This window comes from Schistocerca americana, chromosome 4 (genome assembly GCF_021461395.2).
Source record: "Schistocerca americana isolate TAMUIC-IGC-003095 chromosome 4, iqSchAmer2.1, whole genome shotgun sequence".
NCBI lineage: Eukaryota > Metazoa > Arthropoda > Insecta > Orthoptera > Acrididae > Schistocerca > Schistocerca americana.
Window position 1 is genome coordinate 826,128,164 of NC_060122.1, and position 23,067 is coordinate 826,151,230.

The 23,067-nt window shown below is 45.5% G+C and overlaps 1 protein-coding gene across 1 annotated transcript in view; it reads right to left on the reverse strand.

Moving 5' to 3' along the window:
• Positions 1-23,067, reverse strand: part of LOC124613835 — a 347,299-nt gene that overhangs the window by 261,636 nt on the left and 62,596 nt on the right. Inside the window, exons 4-5 of the mRNA XM_047142557.1 lie at positions 18,217-18,462; positions 575-808 (exon numbers count right to left, since the gene is read on the reverse strand). Of these exons, the coding sequence (XP_046998513.1) occupies positions 575-808; positions 18,217-18,462 (480 nt within the window). The remainder of the gene's footprint in view (positions 1-574; positions 809-18,216; positions 18,463-23,067) is intronic.

The window sequence follows — 23,067 nt, forward strand, 5'->3', positions numbered from 1 at the left end:
CCTTTTTGTAACACCCTGCATAGTTAGAAAAGAAAACGTTTCAAGAAGTGCCTACGACCAGAAAGCGCTCTTGTGCGGCTAAGACGTGTATGTGGGCTGCTCAGTGCAGAGGCCCTCTTGATCCAGGTGGTGCTGGTCTAGTGAGCTCGAGAGCGCCGCTGAGATGTTCCATAATGTCCAGTAGCAGAAGCTGCAAGGAAAGAGCTGTGCATGACGGCGAAATTTAGTATCAAAATTTGGAGAGCGTGCATTCCAAAATTAGTCGAGCAACGTTTTACTCCCTCCCTCACACAGTCGCGAAATGATCACGGCGGGGGAAATGAGGTGAAACTGGAGGTATTACGACAGTAGTTGTTCCCGTGTACCGCTGACGAACGGAACAGGAAAGGCGGGAAAAGTTCGTGGCATCAGTAGTACTCCGCGACACACACACCGTAAGGTGGCTCGCAGGACTGCAGACATGCACGTGGCAGTCTCCAGCAGGGGGCGGGCAGGCAGGCAGGTATCTGTGTGAACCTAGGCGGCGCCTCCGCTGGCGTGTGTGGGTGTGGCGTGCTGCCGCCCCCGCACTCACCTGGTTGCAGAAGAGCCGGAACCTGGACAGGAACTCGCCGGCGTCGCTCAGGTCCTCGCAGGTCGAGAAGCAGCAGCCGACGTCCTCCTCCTCCAGCGAGAAGGTGACCTCCGTGATCCTGGAAATCTCCTTGGCGTCTCTCACAGCGCCAGTGTCCACGATGTCGGGCGCGGTGTTCACGTCGCGTATGTCCATCTTCTTCACGCCGGTGTTCGTGAATATGCCGACCGTTACCTGCATCACAAGTAGCAGTTACTACCAGACCTCCTTCACTGAAGAGGCTAGAGGGCACGCTATCGTCAGATAGTTATACGCTAACAACGGAATCGTCAAATCCGACATGTCGAAATCCACTATGAAATTTTTCATACAGGAAGAATACACCGGTAGAAATGCACTGTCAAAAATTTTAGCTGCTAATGTGCACAGCAAGTATTTTTAAAAATATGTTGAAAACTGCCAAATTCGTAGCTCGCCGGGCTGCTGGAGAAGTGTACAAGCCTGCCCTAGCTGTAGCAAGATGGCGCGTGCGCAACACGGCGGGCGCGTACACTTGAATAACAGCAATCTGATAGCAGATAACGCGGCACAACGCAATCGTAATTTGTAAAGCGAATTTCACTTTTCTCGATAGTTTCAGTTTAACAGTTGCTCTTCAGCCGTATTTGCAACTCATTAATAACCATAATACACTACTGGCCATTAAGATTGCTACACCACGAAGATGACGTGCTACCGACGCGAAATTTAACCGACAGGAAGAAGATGCTGTGATATGCAGATGATTAGCTTTTCAGAGCATTCACACAAGGTTGGCGCCGGTGGCGACACCTACAACGTGCTGACATGAGGAAAGTTTCCAACCTATTTCTCATGCACAAACAGCAGTTGACCGGCGTTGCCTGGTGAAACGTTGTTATGATGCCTCGTGTAAGGAGGAGAAATGCGTACCATCACGTTTCCGACTTTGATGAAGGACCGATTGCAGCCTATCGCGATTGCGGTTTATCGTATTGTGACATTGCTGCTAGCGTTGGTCGAGATCCAAGGACTGTTAGCAGAATATGGAATCGGTGGGTTCAGGAGAGTAATACGGAACGCCGTGCTGGATCCCAACGGCCTCGTATCATTACTCGTATCACCAGCAATGGAGATGATAGGCATCTTATCCACATGGCTGTAACGGATCGTGCAGCCACGTCTCGATCCCTGAGTCAACAGATGGGAACTTTTGCAAGAGAACAGCCATCTGCACGAAGAGTTCGACGACGTTTGCAGCAGCATGGACTATCAGCTCGGAGACCATGGCTGCGGTTACCCTTGACGCTGCACCACAGACAGGAGCGCCTGCGGTGGTGTACTCAACGACGAACCTGGGTGCACGAATGGCAAAACGTCACTTTTTTCGGATGAATCCAGGTTCTGTTTACAGCATCATGATGGTCGCATCCGTGTCTGGCGACATCGTGGTGAACGCACATTGGAAGCGTGTATTCGTCATCGCCATACTGCCGTATCACCCGGCGTGATGGTATGGGCCGTCATTGGTTACACGTCTCGGTCACCTCTTGTTCGCATTGACGGCACTTTCAACAGTGGACGTTACATTCCAGATGTGTTACGACCCGTGGCTCTACCCTTCATTCGATCCCTGCGAAACCCTACATTTCAGCAGGATAATGCACGACCGCATGTTGCAGGTGCTGTACGGGCCTTTCTGGATACTGAAAATGTTCGACTGCTGCCCTGGCCAGCACATTCTCCAGATCTCTCACCAACTGAAAACGTCTGGTCAATGGTGGCCGAGCAATTGGCTCGTCACAATGCGCCAGTCACTACTCTTGATGAAGTGTGATATCGTGTTGAAGCTGCATGGGCAGCTGTACCTGTACACGCCATCCGAGCTGTGTTTGACTCAATGCCCAGGCGTATCAAGGCCGTTATTACTGCCAGAAGTGGTTGTTCTGGGTACTGATTTCTCAGGATCGGTGCACCCAAATTGCGTGAAAATGTAATCACATGTCAGTTCTAGTAAAATATATTTGTCCAGTGAATACCCGTTTATCATCTGCATTTCTTCTTCGTGTAGCAATTTTAATGGACAGTAGTGTAATTAGCAGTTGCCCTTGCGGTATCGCTAGTGTTCATACTGAATTGATTTTCCTTGTGTTTCTTCATACACGTTTTCTAAGAGCTTCTCACTTTGTGGAGGTACCAGAGTTTCACAGTATGCATTCCATTTTAAAATTATCAGCATGGTCCGGAAACATCCTAGGCGTCTTTGATACAGGCTGTAGAAACACCCCTGATAGAGGGGTGCGAGGGATTCTTCCTTGTATGCAACGGTCGCGCGACACACGGAAAACTAAACAAAAAAATCACGCAAAGAGGCATACTTCCTGCACAAAAACAAACTGTCATATAGCAGAAATCTGACATGGACTGAAACGAAAAAAGAAAACATTAACTATGAATCAAGACGCTCAATATTTGTACCGTAGTGTCTAGAATCAAATAAAATGATGTTGTTGGATATGTCTCACGCGGATCTCTACTGTTAATTAATACTGCGTAAGTTGCAACTCAGATGTCATTTAATAATGCGGCTCACTGAAATAAATTATATCTTTATGGCTTCATCAATGATAAAGCATTAAAACATATCATCTGCAGCTTTGAAGGGGATATTAAACACGGACAATTATGAAACTTGAAAGTTACCACGGAACTGACATTAACAAATCTGATACACTGATCTCTACAGTTAATTAATACTGCGTAACTCAGATGTCATTAAATAATGCGGCTCACTGAAATGAATTATATGTTCATGGCTTCATCAGTGATAAAGCATTAAAACACATCATCTGCAGCTTAGAAGGGGATATTAAACGCGGATAGTTGTAAAGCTTGGAAGTTTTCACGGAACTGACATCAACAAATGTGGTACACTGATTTCGCCTTAGTTAGCAATCAGACGCAGAGCACCAGACTGTACTGTAGGGTGAACTCACACGTAATCAAGATTTCTATTTAGCATATTAAAAGTATGCTTCTACTAATCCAAGCTTTTTTGCGGAAAAATTTTTAAAAGCCAGTCTGAAAAATTCAGAAAGCACGGAAATAGTGGAAATTGGTATTCAGTAAGGTGTCAATATCTGCAGATCTGAACCTGAATGGACAGAATCTGAAACAAGTCACCTGCTTCCATTATCTACACTGCACAGCGAAACCTCATTAACTGTCTCTCATTCCAACACATAAGTTTGAAATCTGCCCTCGACCTCCTCCTGTGATGGTGCAAAAGCATGGCGGTCTGCGGCCACACGCTCGGGGTCAGTTACGCTTCAAACAGCGAGGTGACGACACACTAAAAACAAAAGGTCCACAGTCCAGAACTTTGTATGAGCTGTAAGGTTGGTTAATGATGTCACGTAGGCACCAAATTTTACCACAATTCAGCCCAGTTCCACTGTAGACGTTGTAATAAAACTTATTATGGTGAGATACATACACTAACTGATCTTCGATCATATGAAGTCAACGATGCCGCAACAAAGACATAAAAACCAAAAATCCGCTACTACATGGGAATGCGAGAATGTTTAAATGTCATTGTTTGTCAATACTTAACGGAATTACGATGATTATGGACTTCTCAAAAAATATAGACAATTAATTGTATTTTATTTATGAAATGTGTGTTCCAAAGATTGTTTTACGTAACTAGATCGATATATGGTTGTAATTTATTTGCTACATGTCGTTGGAGGTAAATCTTTGTTCTTGGTTGTACGAGTTTGAAGTGCGAGGATGGAGAACGAGTTATGTGTGTTTTATTGATTTGTATTGTGAAGTGAAATGACTGAATATATATGTGTAATTCTGTATAAATTCCACCACAATTCATATTATTGTTAAAACATCAACTTGATCAACCTCTAGACGATTATAGAAAGATAAGCTACAGAAAGGAAATGTACGAGCCACCAATACACACCAAAGAAGAGCAACAGAAAAAGATGAGTATTTTTGGTATTAACAGAACTGGTTATTTAAATTCGACTGTCCCTGTCACTCGCTACAGTGTGTCACTATCACACTGTGGCAACTGCTGTGAATATGTGATCACTAATAAACCAACTTTCGGCAAAAAGAGGGTGGGGATTGTCAGAACGTATCAGACGAGAGGAAGTGAGGCGTGGCGCCTTTATATCGCTCCTGTCTGGAGCCTATGTGTCGGGAGAATGACTCATGCGTGCACAGTTGCAGATGATGGTCTGAAGCGGCTTCAGTCGAGGACGTAGTTCTAATTTTCATCCACCAGAGGACAGTAGCGGACAGAGACATTCAAGAAACAGGTCAAGAGAATGTTTTTGTGAATTGTTCTGTTTATTTCTTTAAGGCTTTTTTGTTTCTTTATGTTTGTCCACTTTTATATATCTTTTTAGTAGTGTGAATGATGCGTGAATGTGGTCTTAAGTAAATATGTAGATCATTGTTATACTGACAAACGCTGTACGAACTAGCGTGAGAAATTTTTAAGACAGGGTGATTGCAGACGACGGGGAATTTTGTATTATAATATGTTAAGTAAGTTTATGGTAAAAGGAAAGCTAGTTCGAGTGCAAATAAAAATAGTTAATAACGTAAAGTATGTATGAAATAGCAGAATATTTAATATTTAATTCGGGAAAAAATACAATTCGAAACTGTGTTATTTGTTGTTTGGTTAGTCATGAAAAGCGAGGACTAACACGGGAGAATGTTTTTCTATTGGCCTTAAAGGAAACCTACCAATCAGAACAGACTATTCTTCGCGCATCTTTTGTCTCTTGGAGATAGAGAATGCTTACAGCAGTGTAAACGAGTGGGAGCCCAGCCTTTCAATGGTACCGTCGTATGCAGTATGACCTCCAAAGGAAATTATTGTTTGCCGGTTTTCGTTGTGCTACATGTTTCAAAAGTGCTTTAAAGTGAAGGCCTATTTATCCCGCTGTGTTTTTTTAGAGGACAATATTATGGAAATGGAAGAGGATGTAGATGAAGATGAAATGGGAGATATGATACTGCGTGAAGAGTTTGACACAGCACTGAAAGACCTGAGTCGAAACAAGGCCCCTGGAGTAGACAACATTCCATTAGAACTACTGACAGCCTTGGGAGAGCCAGTCCTGACAAAACTCTACCATCTGGTGAGCAAGATATATGAGACAGGCGAAATTCCCTCAAACTTCAAGAAGAATATAATAATTCCAATCCCAAAGAAAGCTGGTGTTGACAGATGTGAAAATTACCGAACTATTAGTTTAATAAGTCACAGCTGCAAAATACTAACGCGAATTCTTTACAGACGAATGGAAAAACTGATAGAAGCCTACCTCGGGGAAGATCAGTTTGGATTCCGTAGAAATGTTGGAACACGAGAGGCAATACTGACCCTACGACTTTCCTTAGAAGAAAGATTAAGGAAAGGCAAACCTACGTTTCTAGCATTTGTAGACTTAGAGAAAGCTTTCGACAATGTTGATGGAGATACTCTCTTTCAAATTCTGAAGGTTGCATGGGTAAAATACAGGGAGCGAAAGGCTATTTACAATTTGTACAGATAGCAGATGGCAGTTATAAGAGTCGAGGGGTATGAAAGGGAAGCAGTGGTTGGGAAAGGAGTGACAAAGGGTTGTAGCCTATCCCCGACGTTATTCAATCTGTATATTGAGCAAGCAATAAAGGAAACAAAAGAAAAATTCGGAGTAGGTATTAAAATCCATGGAGAAGAAATAAAAACTTTGAGGTTCGCCGATGACATTGTAATTCTCTCACAGACAGCAAAGGACTTGGAAGAGCAGTTGAACGGAATGGACAGTGTCTTGAAAGGAGGGTGTAAGATGAACATAAACAAAAGCAAAACGAGGATAATGGAATGTAGTCGAATTAAGTCGGGTGATGCTGAGGGAATTAAATTCGGAAATGAGACACTTAAAGTAGTAAAGGAGTTTTGCTATTTGGGGAGCAAAATAACTGATGATGGTCGAAGTAGAGAGGATATAAAATGTAGACTGGCAATGGCAAGGAAAGCGTTTCTGAAGAAGAAAAATTTGTTACCATCGAGTATAGATTTAAATGTCAGGAAGTCGTTTCGGAAAGTATTTGGATGGAGTGTAGCCATGTATGGAAGTGAAACATGGACGATAAATAGTTTAGACAAGAAGAGAATAGAAGCTTTCGAAATGTGGTGCTACAGAAGAATGCTGAAGATTAGATGGGTAGATCACATAATTAATGAGGAGGTATTGAATAGAATTGGGTAGAAGGGATCGGTTGGTAGGACATATTCTGAGACATCGAGGGATCACCAATTTAGTATTGGAGGGCAGAGTGGAGGGTAAAAATCGTAGAGGGAGACCTAGAGATGAATACACTAAGCAGATTCAGAAGGATGTAGGCTGCAGTAGGTGCTGGGAGATGAAGAAGCTTGCACAGGATAGAGTAGCATGGAGAGCTGCATCAAACCAGTTTCAGGACTGAAGACCACAACAACAACAACGGATTTTTAAGTAATTTTGTGTGTGCGGAAAGAGTAATTCCGCGTCGCATATTGAGCAGATCGATGACTAAAAACCTGAGTTCTTTAGACACTGATAGACTTAATAGTACGGCGAGCAGTTTAATTAGAGAACAATACGTGTTTAGTAGTTGTTCTTATCACGAGAATTACGTTACCATAAACTTGCCAACGTGAATGAAAGGGTTTGTGCATGACTGTGTTAGGATTGGCACGGGCTTGGCAGTGAACGTGTAATTCTGAACTACAGGATATACCGACGTTTTTCCACTTTATCCCGATTTTTAGAATAGTTACGTTGTACGCAGCCAGGTGGGAGTCGCAGTACGGCAGGTTTCTGCTCGGCTTTCCTACCGGCGATCTGCTGCGACGAGTTCACAGGTAGGTGCAGGTAAAAAGGACAGAAAGGAACCGCGCCGCCGCCGCAGAGGTCGTCACAGCCCCTCTTACCCAAATTCCATCCATTCTTTCGACGCCTCTGCGATGAAGGTCAGAACCGCGACACACAGCGTGAAATCACGCTGTTCTCATACGGGTGGCCGAAGTAACAGATGCACGTTGTCAAGAACACCGTCCTGTCGCTCATGATACTGTGAACTGTTGTTTTCGACCACGAAAAGTATGGCAGTCAGCGCCCCAAGAGAAGGGATGTTTTCGTTGACACCCATTATGCCACCCACTAAAGCCTGTTGTTTCTGAGCGGCGCCGAGTCTGAAATGTTTTCCTCGGCCACCCGTAAGAAAGCAATGTGATTTCTAACGGTGGGTTCGCTGTTCTGACTCCATCGCGGAGGCGTCAGAGGAAGGGGTGAAAAGTGGATAAGAGTAGCCGTGACGACCTCCAATCGTGTGACCCGTCCATGGTGGCATTGTGCTGAATTTTGGTGAAATTTGGTGCAATGGGACGTCACTAACCCACCATACACGTCACATGAACATCTGAGCTCTGGTATTTTCTTACACGTGTCGACACCTTGTCGTCTGAAGAGTCACCGAACTCGTGTATGACGTCGGACCATGCTTTTGCACCATTACAGAGAATGGTTTTAGGCACCTTTGAGCCAAATTTCGAACTTAGGCGACGGAATGGGAGGCAATTAAGGGAAAGTGATCCTTTAAACTTGTTGCGCAATGTAAATTGAAGAATAACCGAGGAAAGGATATTCCGCTTCGATATTACGTTCAAAATTGCAAAAGCTAAAACAGCTTTGAACAGGAAGAGAGAGCTAACACAAAGCAATACCAGCTTACACAATATTAAATAATTCTTTAAAAAAGTTGTGTGGGTCGTTGCCTTTAATGGGACAGATATATTGGCAGTAGGAGAACCATAACCAAAATGGCAGCCGCCCTTAGAGACAACAGGTTGGAGTGGAATTTTAAATAGGTCATGAACAGGTAGAATGACCACTGTGAAACACGTCAGTGAAACACGTCTGTCACGATGACAGAAAATATCGGTTTGGGACACTGCCAGGACACAGAGACCAAGGCACTTTAACCTGTATATATGTATACTATCCTTCCAGAGTTAAAATAATAGAAAAAAATTATGTCAAGAAGTAATGTATGACAAATTCCAAGGTTCGAGTGCACAATTAGAATAAAGAATCTACAAAATTAACTACGAGGGTGAGTCAAATGAAAACCTTGAATATTTTTCAAAATATTATTTACTGTGCAGAAGTGGTACAAAACTGTATCATTTTTCAACATAATCTCCCCCACGCTCAATGCAATTACTCTACCGCTTACAAAGTGCATACATTCCTTTAGAAAAAAATTCTTTTGGTAGTCCGCGCAACCACTCATGCACTGTGTGGCGTACCTCTTCATCAGAACGGAACTTCTTTCCTCCCATTGCGTCTTTGAGTGGTCCAAACATATGGAAATCACTTAGGGCGAGGTCTGGTGAGTATGGTGGATGAGGAAGACACTCAAAATGCAGGTCTGTGTTTGTTGCAACTGTTGTACGGGCAGTGTGGGGCCTTGCATTGTCATGTTGCAAAAGGACACCTGCTGACAGCAATCCACGTCGCTTTGATTTGATTGCAGGCCGCAGATGATTTTTTAGGAGATCTGGGTGTGATTCACTGGTGACAGTGGTCCCTCTAGGCATGTAATGCTCCAAAATGACGCCTTTTTCTTCCCAAAAGAGAGGCAGCATAACCTTCCCTGCTGATGGTTCTTTTCGAAAGTTCTTTGGTTTTGGTGATGAGGAATGGCGCCATTCCTTGCTCGCTCTCTTCGTTTCCGGTTAGTGGAAGTGAACCCAGCTTTCGTCCCTAGTAACGATTCTTGCAAGGAAGCCATCACCTTCTCTTTCAAAGCGCCGAAGAAGTTCTTCACAAGCATCAACACTTCGTTCTCTCATTTCAGGAGTAAGCTACCGTGACACCCATCTTGCAGACACTTTGTGAAACTGGAGCACATCATGCACAATGTGGTGTGCTGCCCCATGACTAGTCTGTAAACATGCTGCAGTGTCATTCAGTGTCACTCGGCGGTTTTCCTTCTCTATGGCTTCAACTGCTGCAATGTTCTGTGGAGTCACAACTCGTTGTGCCTGACCTGGACGAGGAGCATCTTCCACTGAAGTCACACCATTTGCGAACTTCCTACTCCATTCGTAGACTTGCTACTGTGACAAACATGCATCACCGTACTGAACCTCCATTCGTCGATGAATTTCAGTAGGTTTCACACCTTCACTACGCAAAAACCGAATAACAGAACGGTGTTCATCCCTGGTGTAAGTCCCAAGTGGGGCGGACGTCTTTATACTGATACTGCGACGGTATGTGTGCATCTGCACTATGCTGCCACCTACAGGCCATTCTGCAAGCTGTTTGTAGCACGCTTAGAACTGACAGGATAACGGCGCGAAATTTCGATTTGGTATTACAAAATTTAAGGTTTTTGTTTGACTCACCCTCGTACCTACTGTTAACTGAAGAGACTAGCGGAAAATCGGAAGAAAAAGAGTACGACATATATTGATGGCCAACATATTGAATGAGAAAACATGCAAAGAGGGGGAAGCATACTCTGACAGATAATCAGGACTACTAACTTGATCACAAGCTAGGCAATAGCTGAATGTGAACACGAAAGTCAGCCCAAATTACCGAACAGTACCTTCACCTTTCTCATATATGGAGTATGTGCTACTAAATTCACCTACAATTTTGACCCCCACCGCCTTCCTCTCTTTCCTCCACAACCAAACTGACGTTTCCTTGATACCTCAGGATGTTTCCCCATCAACCGGTTCCACCACCACATATAAACGGTTTCTGTTCACTTCTCATCTGTACTGTTTATCGTCCACGTTCCATTTCCGCAATAGGCTACACTTCAGATAAATTCCTTCAAAAGAGACTTTCTAACACGTCAACTGAAATTCGCCACTGTGTTCCTCGAACCACTATCACACTCCTGGCCTTGTGACATGGAGCAGGCCGGCCGAAGTGGCCGTGCGGTTAAAGGCGCTGCAGTCTGGAACCGCAAGACCGCTACGGTCGCAGGTTCGAATCTTGCCTCGGGCATGGATGTTTGTGATGTCTTTAGGTTAGTTAGGTTTAACTAGTTCTAAGTTCTAGGGGACTAATGACCTCAGCAGTTGAGTCCCATAGTGCTCAGAGCCATTTGAACCATTTTGAACATGGAGCATTATACTGTTGAAATATGCCACTGACGTCGGGAAACATAACCGTCATGAAGGGGAGTACATGGTCTGCAACCAGTGTACTCCTTGGCCGTCATGCTGCTCTGCACGAGCTAGACTGGACCCACAGAGGCCCACTTCAAGGTTCCCCTCAGCATAATGGAGCCGCCGCCAGCTTCTCTTTGTCCCACAGTACAGGTGTCAAGGAGCTGTTCCCCTGGAAGATGACGTATTCGCCCCCCCCCCCACGCCCCCCCCCCATTCATCTAGGCAAGACTGACACAAACAATGACTTGTTGGAAAAGATTTGTTTCTCCAATCTACATCTACATCTACATCTACATTTGTACTCCGCAAGCCACCCAACGGTGTGTGGCAGAGGGCACTTTACGTGCCACTGTCACTACCTCCCCTTTCTGTTCCAGTCGCGTATGGTTCGCGGGAAGAACGACTGCCGGAAAGCCTCCATGAGCGCTCGAATCTCTCTAATTTTACATTTGTGATCTCCTCGGGAGGTATAAGTAGGGCGAAGCAGTATATTCGATACCTCATCCAGAAACGCACCCTCTCGAAACCTGGCGAGCAAGCTACACCGCGATGCAGAGCGCCTCTCTTGCAGAGTCTGCCACTCGAGTTTGCTAAACATCTCCGTAGCGCTATCGCGGTTACCAAATAACCCTGTGACGAAACGCGCCGCTCTTCTTTGGATCTTCTCTATCTCCTCCGTCAACCTGATCTGGTACGGATCCCACACTGATGAGCAATACTCAAGTATAGGTCGAACGAGTGTTTTGCAAACCACCTCCTTTGTTGGTGGACTACATTTTCTAAGGACTCTCCCAATGAATCTCAACCTGGTACCCGCCTTACCAACAATTAATTTTATATGATCATTCCACTTCAAATCGTTCCGCACGCATACTCCCAGATATTTTACAGAAGTAACTGCTACCAGTGTTTGTTCCGCTATCATATAATCATACAATAAAGGATCCTTCTTTCTATGTATTCGCAATACATTACATTTGTCTATGTTAAGGGTCAGTTGCCACTCCCTGCACCAAGTGCCTATCCGCTGCAGATCTTCCTGCATTTCGCTACAATTTTCTAATGCTGCAACTTCTCTGTATACTACAGCATGATCCGCGAAAAGCCGCATGGAACTTCCGACACTATCTACTAGGTCATTTATATATATTGTGAAAAGCAATGGTCCCATAACACTCCCCTGTGGCACGCCAGGGGTTACATTAAAGTCTGTAGACGTCTCTCCATTGATAACAACATGCTGTGTTCTGTTTGCTAAAAACTCTTCAATCCAGCCACACAGCTGGTCTGATATTCCGTAGGCTCTTACTTTGTTTATCAGGCGACAGTGCGGAAATGTATCGAACGCACTGCGGAGGTCAAGGGAAATGGCATCTACCTGGGAGCCTGTATCTAATATTTTCTGGGTCTCATGAACAAATAAAGCGAGTTGGGTCACGATCGCTGTTTCCGGAATCCATGTTGATTCCTACATAGTAGATTCTGGGTTTCCAAAAACGACATGATACTCGAGCAAAAAACATGTTCTAAAATTCTACAAGAGATCGACGTCAGAGATATAGGTCTATAGTTTTGCGCATCTGCTCGACGACCCTTCTTGAAGACTGGGACTGTCTGTGCTGTTTTCCAATCATTTGGAACCTTCCGTTCCTCTAGAGACTTGCGGTACACGGCTGTTAGAAGGGGGGCGTGATAAAGAAGGTATCAGGATTCATCAGAACATGCAACGCTCTGGCACTTTGCCAACGTCCAGTGCCGATGGTCACGTGCCCATTTAAGTCGTAGCTGCTGATGTCGTTGTATTAACATTGGCACATGCATGGGCCATCGGCTGCACTGTGTGTTCAGACAAATTGAAGCCTGATGTTAGTTGCGCCACAGTTCTCCACCTGTCCTCTTTTACCAGCCTGCCCAGCCTACGACGTCCGACATCTGGTAAGAGGGGTGGCCGCCCAAACCCACGACGTTTGGATGTGGTTTCAGCTTGGTTTCACCACCTGTTGAAGACACTCACCACAACACTTCTCGAACACGAGACAAGTCGTGCGGTTTCCGAAATGTTTGTACCGAGCCCCAGGACCATTACAATCAAACTCAGATAGATCGCGCGTTCCCCATTCTACACACGGACAGCACGCTCTCTGATATTACATGCACCATGCGTGTGTCTGACTAGCTTTCATTCCTCGTTAAGTGACGCTGCTATCACCTGGACAGCTTCATATCGATAGTAGATCGGCGGTTATAATGTTCTGGCTGATCAGTGTATATACTCTATGCTTCGGGCGCCCTTTCCATAACTGTCTTCATGTTTGTTTTATTCGTGTAGTTCTCCTCTCTATTCCTTCTACCATCTCATCCTACAAGGGAACCTCCCCATCGCACCCCCCTCAGATTTATTTATAAGTTGGCACAGTGAATAGGCCTTGAAAAACTGAACACAGATTAATCGAGAAAACAGGAAGAAGTTGTGTGAAACTATGATAAAATAAGCAAAATATACAAACTGAGTAGTCCATGCGAAAGACAGGCAACCTCAAGGATAATACGAGCACAGGAGTGCCGTGGTCCCATGGTCAGCGGGCACGGTAGCTCAGCGTGTTCGGTCAGAGGGTTAGTTGCCCTCTGTAATAAAAAAACTGAGTAAATTGATCAACAACGAACTTAAACGCATGTCTTACGACGGCCGCCCCGAGCAGATGCAACGATCAAAAGCGAACAAAGTGAGACTTAACAAAAAAAAAATTAATTAATTAAATAAAATAAAAAAAATGGTTAGCGTGAGCAACTGCAGAACGAGAGGTCCTTGGTTCAAGTCTTCCCTCAAGTGAAAAGTTTAATTTTTTATTTTCAGACAATTATCAAAGTTCAGGCACTCATACATAATCAACTTCGCTATCCAAAATTCCAGGACATGTTCAGTTTTGCTTGGACATATGCAGGATTTGACGGTCTACACACGGAAAAATTTGAAAACGTTAGAAACATATGTTTTGAAAGAGCACAGGGAAAACTGTGCTACTGTGAAACTGTTGCATTCATTATTTGCAGTTTATGTGACAAACTCTTATGTTTTCATCACTTTTTTGGGAGTGATTATCACATCCACAAGCAAACCGAAATCGGGCATGGTAGAAGAGTCTTTTTACCCATTCGCCAAGTGTACAAGTTAGGTGGGTCGACAACATATTCCTGTCATGTGACGCACATGCCGTCACCAGTGTCGTATAGAATATGTCAGACGTGTTCTCCTGTGGAGGAATCGGTTGACCTATGACCTTGCGATCAAATGTTTTCGGTTCCCATTGGAGAGGCAGTCCTTTCGTCTACTAATCGCACGGTTTTGCGGTGCGGTCGCAAAAAACAGACACCAAACTTATTACAGTGAACAGAGAAGCCAATGAACGGACGGACAGATCATAAATTTGCGAAAATAAAGAAAGTAAAATTTTCACTTGAGGGAAACTTGAACGAAGGACCTCTAGTTCCCCAGCAGCTCACGCTAACCACGGGACCACGGCGCTCCTGAACTCACACTGTCCTTGATGTTACATATCTTGCATAAGGACTACTCAGTTTGTATATTTTGCTTATTTTTTTCATAGTTCCACACAACTTCTTCCTGTTTTCTCGATTGATCTGTGTTCAGTTTTTCAAGGCCTATCCACTGTGCCAACTTATAACTATATCTGAGGGGGGTGCGATGGGGAGGATCCCTTGTTAGTATCTGAGCTCTTGAGATTATATTGCTCTATTTCTGCAAGCACGTTAGCATTGTTAGTGGCGCATTACGCACTAAAGCGTAACTCACATCTTTGAAGAACGTGGAAGAAACAACAAAGTCCGAATGTCGAACTTCAACAAAGTATTAGGAAAACCAGTCGTCGTCATGAGCCTGTACAGATCGGGCGTGGCGTTGACAATAGTGCAAGAACGTTTAGGTGGCAGGGCGTTGGTTTCCACGCCTCATCACAGATGTGGGTGTCGGGGACTTTCCCTCTCTGTAAAACAGAGTAGGCGGCGGCGTGTGGCAGTTCTGCAGACAGAGTACAATACTGGGGGGAGGCGCAAGTGTTTTGGAGGACACCGCTGAGCGCACAGTGTTCAACGTAGGGCACCGATATTGGATGACTGATCAATAGGAACGAGTCACACGGTCAAATCAATCACGATTCTGTTTACAACAGCTCAATGGTCGTGTCTGTACACATCGTAATTAACATGAACAGATGTTCGAAACGTGCACATGCCATGGACACAGGCCCGTGAGGGCAGTACTACGTTATGCAGGATATCCACTTGGGCCTCCATGAGGCCTATGGCAGTAATTTTAGTCACTGTGACAGCTGTGGATTACAAGCGATTTATTAGTGACCACCTGCAATCCCTTAAATTTGATGTCGTCCACAACGGCAGTGGCATCTTCCAGCAGGCTAATTATCCATGCCGCAGGCCAGAAACGTGTTATGGTGGTTTGAGGCGCATGATAGTGCACTCATGTTGCTGTGCCGGCCGCCAAATTCGGCTGGTCTGAGCGCGATGGAGCACATCTGAGATGGTATCGGGTGAAGCTCCGCACCCTTCAACCAGTGGCCCACTAGTTGACTGACCTGTGTCTAGACATCTTGAACCACATACCCTAGAGGAACCTATCAGGAGGTCTTAACGTAACCATGCCACGCAGAATCGCCGCTGTTTTGCATTTCAAAGTTGGACCAACACATATTAATCAGGTGGTAATAATGTTTTGTTCACCGGTGCATCATTTCCATTCCTAATGCGTTAAACCTTACTAGTTAATCATCTGGCTGTGCAACTGGAATTTTGTTTAGTTTTGTTCACAAGACGAAAGATTACTTCTGCTTCACATGTACAACGCACGCTACGGCTCACTTGTAGTGTATTTGTTGATGGGTACTGAAGAATGGTCCGCAAATACGATAGTGGTGGTGATCTTGTTGAGTCGCAACGTTTCTGCCTCTTTGGCTGCTACTTCTGCGAGCTCGTTGTTATCGATTCTGATCGCTCCCAGCTTGCAATAGAATGAAACAGCGCAACAAACTAAACTGTTTTATAAGTTACATAGTGTCGTACAGGGTGTGGAAAAAGGGGAAGTGTCCTATCATGTATAAACCATGTCCGCAGTATTTCTGGAAGTCTGATTTGCTCTAATAGCACAGGTAATTTGTCTAGCAGAAGCTGTTGTTAAAAACAGCACAGCACTTGTCATTTTGCCATTAAATGTATAGAGCTACAAGTCTGTCACCAACAATTTCTGGCCACGCATGACACTAAAGCCAACGTGATGCCTTGGTAACATGATGAACAGAGGATTTCCATCTGTCCACCTGTACATATTGTCGTAATTTACAGTGCAACTGTACGGCCATCCTGATTTAGGTTTTCCGTGATTTCCCTAAATCGCTCCTGGCGAATGCCGGGATGGTTCCTTTGAAAGGGCACGGCCGACTTCCTTCCCCGTCCTTCCTTAATCCGATGGGACCGATGACCTCGCTGTTTGGTCTCCTCCCCCAAACAACCCTTTACAGTGCAACTCTGCGTGAATCGCGCCTCATCCGTAAATGATTTACGTGCTGTGAAGTGAGGATCTTCACGTTCGGTCTTACAATCCGTTGGCAGAACTCTAACCACACAAGGTGAGCTGGCCGGAGTGGCCGAGCGGTTCTAGGCGCTTCAGTCTGGATCCGCGTGACCGCTACGGTCGCAAGTTCGAATCCTGCCTCAGGCATGGATGTGTGTGATGTCCTTAGGTTAGTTAGGTTGAAGTAGTTCTAAGTTCTAGGGGACTGATGACCTCAGCTGTTAAGTGCCATAGTGCTCAGAGCCATTTGAATCATTTGAACACAAGGTAATCTTCTGGTCTGAGCTTGGAACTAGCGCAGAACTGACGACGCAAATGCACGGTTTGTGCGTTCATTACCTGCAGCTCTTCGCACTTTTGTTTCAAGGTCATCTTCCACCCGTCGCAGCTCTCACCCCTCTACATCTGGCACGAGAACTCGTGGCTGATGTGCAGAATGGTGGGCGACAGATTCGTCTCCCACCACTGTCCAGGGCGTCTCCAGACAGGTCTTCGGCCTGGAGTTTCATTGACTGGAGTAGAATTGTCCTCAGTGACGAGTCCTGCTTCGAACCGAGCTCGGATAACCAGCGCCCCGTGTAGTGGTTGGATACCAACCTGACTACCGCCTCCGAAACAGCCCAACAACCAGGAGTCATGGGCTGGGGTGCTATTTCTGTTCATAGCAGGACCCCTTTGGTTGTTATGCCCGGCGTCCCTACAGCACAGCAGTACATCGACCATATTCTACAAACCGTTCTGTTGCCCTTCTTGGCAAGCCATTTGGGGTTACCTTGCAGCAAGTTAGCGCCCACTCACAGACGGCGAGAGTTTAGACTGTGTCCTCGTGCCTGCAAACCCCAATGTTGGCCAGCAAGGTCGCCAGGTGTCTCCCAAATTGAGAACGCTTCCAGTTTTATCGGCAGGACCCTCCAGCCATCTCGAGATTTTGACGATCGAACGCGCCAATTGGACAGAATCCGACACGATATCCCCCAGGAGCACATCCAGCAACTCTATGAATCAGAGCCAAGCTGCAAAGCTGCTTGCGGAAGGGCCAGAGGTGAACCAAGGCATTAGTGTCTTGCTCCATTTCTCTTGAGTACATCGTCAAGTTTCTCTGAAACTGCAATCATGTGTTCGTCTGTTCACGTAATTCACATCTCGCAGTTTCCGTCGCATTCAGATAATTCCTTGGTGGTGCATCGTTTTTATGGTCAAATGACTCTGAGCACTATGGGACTTAACTTCGGAGGTCATCAGTCCCCTAGAACTTAGAACTACTTACATCTAACCAACCTAAAGACATCACACACAACCATGCCAGAGGCAGGATTCGAATTTGTGACCGTAGCGGTCTCGCGGTTCCAGAGCCTAGAACCGCTCGGCCACCCCAGCCGGCCGTTTTTATGTGTGTATTGTGACACATAACAGCAAAATAACTACACAGCCTGACCAGTTAGCTTCCTCTACAGTGAGTTGGTGATGATGATGATGATGATGATGATGATGATGACGATGATGTTTGGTTTGTGAGGCGCTCAACTGCGCGGTTATCAGCGCCCGTGCAAATTCCCAACCTTTGCTCAGTCCAATCTCACCGCTTGCGTGAATGAGGATGAAATGTTGAGGACAACACCCAGTCATCTCGAGGCAGGTGAAAACCCCTGACCCCGCCGGGAATCGAACCCGGGACCCCGTGCTCGGGAAGCGAGAGCGCGACCGCTAGACCACGAGCTGCGGACCTACTGTGAGCTGGGTTTACGGCCACGCAGTACCGACCTGCTCGAGTGGGACGGCTCCGATCTTGCTGACCATCTGCTGCCACGCGGGCCGCACCTTCTGGCGGTAGGAATCGTAGTAGTCGACCAGGCTGAAGTTGGCCTGCGGCGTCTTCCTGCCCTGGCCCTTGGCCTTCTTCTGGTCCTGCGGCGCCGGCAGGAACACCTTGCGGCCCAGCGCCTCCGCCTGCTTGTGCTTCAGCTGCAGCAGCATCCCGCGCCACGCCGCTGCACCGCCGCCGTCCACCTGCAGGCAAACGGGACCCGCTGTCAGGGCGTTCATTCGCTGCCACCGTCACAACATTGCCGTAAACGCACACGCTTATTTCCTGTTCCGTGGGCTGCGTAGTGGGTTGGGGGTTTCGTTACACTAGATGTTGAGCGTCAGTGACAGAGGGGAGCGTAGGACATTATTTTCTACATCTACATACATAATCCGCGACCCGCCATACGGTGCGTGGCGAAGGCTACCTCGTACCACAACTAGCATCTTCTCTCCCTGTTCCACTCCCAAAAACAACGAGGGAAAAATGACTGCCTATATGCCTCTGTACCAGCCCTAGTTTCTCTTATCTTATCTTTGTGGTGAGTAAAATTGTACTGCAGTCAGCCTCAAATGCTGGTTCTCTAAATTTCCTCAGTAGCGATTCACGAAAAGAACGCCTCCTTTCCTCTACAGACTCCCACCCGAGTTCCTGATGCATTTTCGTAACACTCGCGTGAAGATCAAACCTACCACTAACAAATCTAGCAGCCCGCCTCTGAATTGCTTCTATGTCCTCCCTCAATCCCACCTGATAGGGATCACAAACGCTCGAGCAGTACTCAAGAACAGGTCGTACAGTAGAGCGTCGATTATCCGAAGTAATTGGGGGACATGGGTGTTCGGAAAACTGGTTTGTTCGGGTAATCGAACTGTACATATTTATTTGTCAAAAAGAAGTACTATACAGTAAATTTATTCATAAAAACGGGCATCTCTTTTAGTATTACAAAGTAACATACAAAGGCAACTTCAGTAGGAATATATAGTATGTGGCACAGTTTATTAAACAAAAATATATACATATTACATACGCATTTTGCATGAACAATACACACAGTACACAAAATTAAAATTAGATAAAGTGGTTGCAGATTCACCTTCTTCTAACCTTTTAATAATCTCGTACTTGACCCTCATATAAAGGACAATACGTTTACGTTTAAGCATTTTGTATCTCTTCTTCACGCAGCAGCACACGAGTGGTTGTAACAGAGAACAGAAGGTGACTGTTTACACCGTCAGAAGCTCTTCTTGGGGGCGCGCAATCCTTTAAACTGCGCGGAGCTGGCGCAGCTGTTGCTGTGTACAGCTTTGATACTGCCGCTACTTCTACTGCCAGTGCCAAGCCGACAGAAGTGTGCTGATTGTTGAAACACAGAGATTGGCGACTTGGCCGGTCAGCAGCGCCTTGTGAAAGCCCCATTAGAAGCAATGTTCCGCCAGCGGTGGCCGAGTGCGGCGACTACTGTGGGAAACTTGGTTTGGGAGTGAGGGGGATGATGGACGGTAGGGTGGGAGAGTAAAAGGTGCGAGCGAGCACACAGTTCGGTTAAACGGTAGTTCGGTTGACCGACGTTCGGATAATCGACACTCTACTGTATTAGTGTTTTGTCAGCGGTCTCCTTCACAGATGAACCACATCTTCCCAAAATTCTACCAATGAACCGAAGACGACTATCCGCCTTCCCCACAACTGCCATTACATGCTTGACCCACATCATATCGCTCTGCAATGTTAGGCCCAAATATTTAATCGACGTGACTGTGTCAAGCGCTACACTACTAATGGACTATTCAAATATTACGGGATTCTTTTTCCTATTCATCTGCATTAATTTACATTTATCTGTATTTAGAGTTAGCTGCCATTCTTTACACCAATCACAAATCCAAGTCATCTTGTATCCTCCTACAGTCACTCAATGAAGACACCTTCCCGTACACCACAGCATCATCAGCAAACAGCCGCACATTGCTATCCACCCTATCCAAAAGATCATTTATGTAGATAGAAAACAACAGCGGACCTACCACACTTCCCTGGGGCACTCCAAATGTTACCATCACTTCCGATGAACACTCACCATCGAGGGCAACGTACTGGGTTCTATTACTTAAGATGTCTTCGAGCCACTCACATACTTGGAAACCAATCGCATATGCTCGTACCTTCGTTAGGAGTCTGTAGTGGGGCACCGAGTCAAACGCTTTCCGGAAGTCAAGGAATATGGCATCCGTCTGATACCCTTCATCCATGGTTTGTCAGGAATGGCGTGAGGGAAAGCGATACTTTGGGGCGGTGGAATGCGTTCTGTCGTTGGTTCAATGGGTGAGGTGTGAGTGAAACATTGGTGAGTCCACTATGTCATGTATTGACACATACGACCCTTGAGCAAACAGAGTAATACATTGTGTTTTAACCCGCTCAATTCCTCACGGCAGCAGTACGGCACGGAGTCATAGCCTGCAGATTCCAGTGACCGCTGTTGCGACGACGGCTCCTATTGCAGGTGAAACGTCCCCATTTGAAAAATTATAAATGACTGTGCTGATAAACCTCTTACGTTATTTGATTTTCAAACAGCTGAGCAAAACTGAACGTACTCAAACATTCACTAAACTGACACACAATATTTCTTAGCGCAACGCAATCTGACCTTCAATAATCCCTACAAAAGAATGGCCCTGAGTAACAATAACCTATACCTTTCATGAATCACTTACCTCACAAAAATCTTCGTTACTCGAACTACAGCAATACAGCGAGCGCCAATACTGCCAGCTAAATGAAAGATTCTACATCTACATCTACATCTACATGACTACTCTGCAATTCACATTTAAGTGCTTGGCAGAGGGTTCATCGAACCACAATCATACTATCTCTCTACCATTCCACTCCCGAACAGCGCGCGGGAAAAACGAACACCTAAACCTTTCTGTTCGAACTCTGATTTCTCTTATTTTATTTTGGTGATCATTCCTACCTATGTAGGTTGGGCTCAACAAAATATTTTCGCATTCGGAAGAGAAAGTTGGTGACTGAAATTTCGTAAATAGATCTCGCCACGACGAAAACGTCTTTGCTTTAATGACTTCCATCCCAATTCGCGTATCATATCTGCCACACTCTCTCCCCTATTACGTGATAATACAAAACGAGCTGCCCTTTTTTGCACCCAATCGATGTCCTCCGCCTGGTAAGGATCCCACACCGCGCAGCAATATTCTAACAGAGGACGAACGAGTGTAGTGTAAGCTGTCTCTTTAGTGGACTTGTCGCATCTTCTAAGTGTCCTGCCGATGAAACGCAACCTTTGGCTCGCCTTCCCCACAATATTATCTATGTGGTCTTTCCAACTGAAGTTGTTCGTAATTTTTACACCCAGGTACTTAGTTGAATTGACAGCCTTGAGAATTGTACTATTTATCGAGTAATCGAATTCCAACGGATTTATTTTGGAACTCATGTGAATCACCTCACACAACCTAAGAGAACTGCTCAGATTGTCACCGAGGTCATTTATATAGATCAGGAACAGCAGAGGTCCCAGGACGCTTCCCTGGGGAACACCTGATATCACTTCAGTTTTACTCGATGATTTGCCGTCTATTACTACGAACTGCGACCTTCCTGACAGGAAATCACGAATACAGTCGCACAACTGAGAAGATACCCCATAGGCCCGCAGCTTGATTAGAAGTCGCTTGTGAGGAACGGTGTCAAAAGCTTTCCGGAAAACTAGAAATACGGAATCATCTTGAGATCCCCTGTCGATAGCGGCCATTACTTCGCGCGAATAAAGAGCTAGCTGCGTTGCACAAGAACGATGTTTTCTGAAACCATGCTGATTACGTATCAATAGATCGTTCCCTTCGAGGTGATTCATAATGTTTGAATACAGTATATGCCCCAAAACCCTACCGCAAACCGACGTCAATGATATAGGTCTGTAGTTCGATGGATTAGTCCTACTACCATTCTTAAACACTGGTGCGACCTGCGCAATTTTCCAATCTGTAGGTACAGATCTATCGGTGAGCGAGCGGTTGTATATGAGTGCTAAGTAGGGAGCTATTGTATCAGCGTAATCTGAAAGGAACCTAATCGGTATACAATCTGGACCTGAAGACTTGCCCGTATCAAGCGATTTGAGCTGCTTCGCAACCCCTAAGGTATCTACTTCTAAGAAACTCATGCCAGCAGCTGTTCGTGTTTCAAATTCTGGAATATTCCATTCGTCTTCCCTGGTGAAAGAATTTCGGAAAACTGCGTTCAATAACTCCGCTTTAGCGGCACAGTCGTCGGTAACAGTACCATCGGAACTGCGGAGCGAAGGTATTGACTGCGTCTTACCGCTTGTGTACTTTACATACGACCAGAATTTCTTCGGATTTTCTACCAAATTTCGAGACAATGTTTCGTTGTGGAACCTATTAAAGGCATCTCGCATTGAAGTCCGTGCCAAATTTCGCGCGTCTGTAAATTTTAGCCAATCTTCGGGATTTCGTGTTCTTCTGAACTTCGCATGCTTTCTTCGTTGCCTCTGCAACAGCGTTCGCACCTGTTTTGTGTACCATGGGGGATCAGTTCCATCTCTTACCAATTTATGAGGTATGAATCTCTCAATAGCTGTTGCTACTATATCTTTGAATTTGAGCCACATCTCTTCTACATTTGCATAGTCAGTTAGGAAGGAACGGAGATTGTCTCTTAGGAAGGCTTCTAGTGACACTTTGTCCGCTTTTTTAAATAAAGTTATTTTGCGTTTGTTTCTAGTGGATTTGGAAGAAACAGTATTGAGC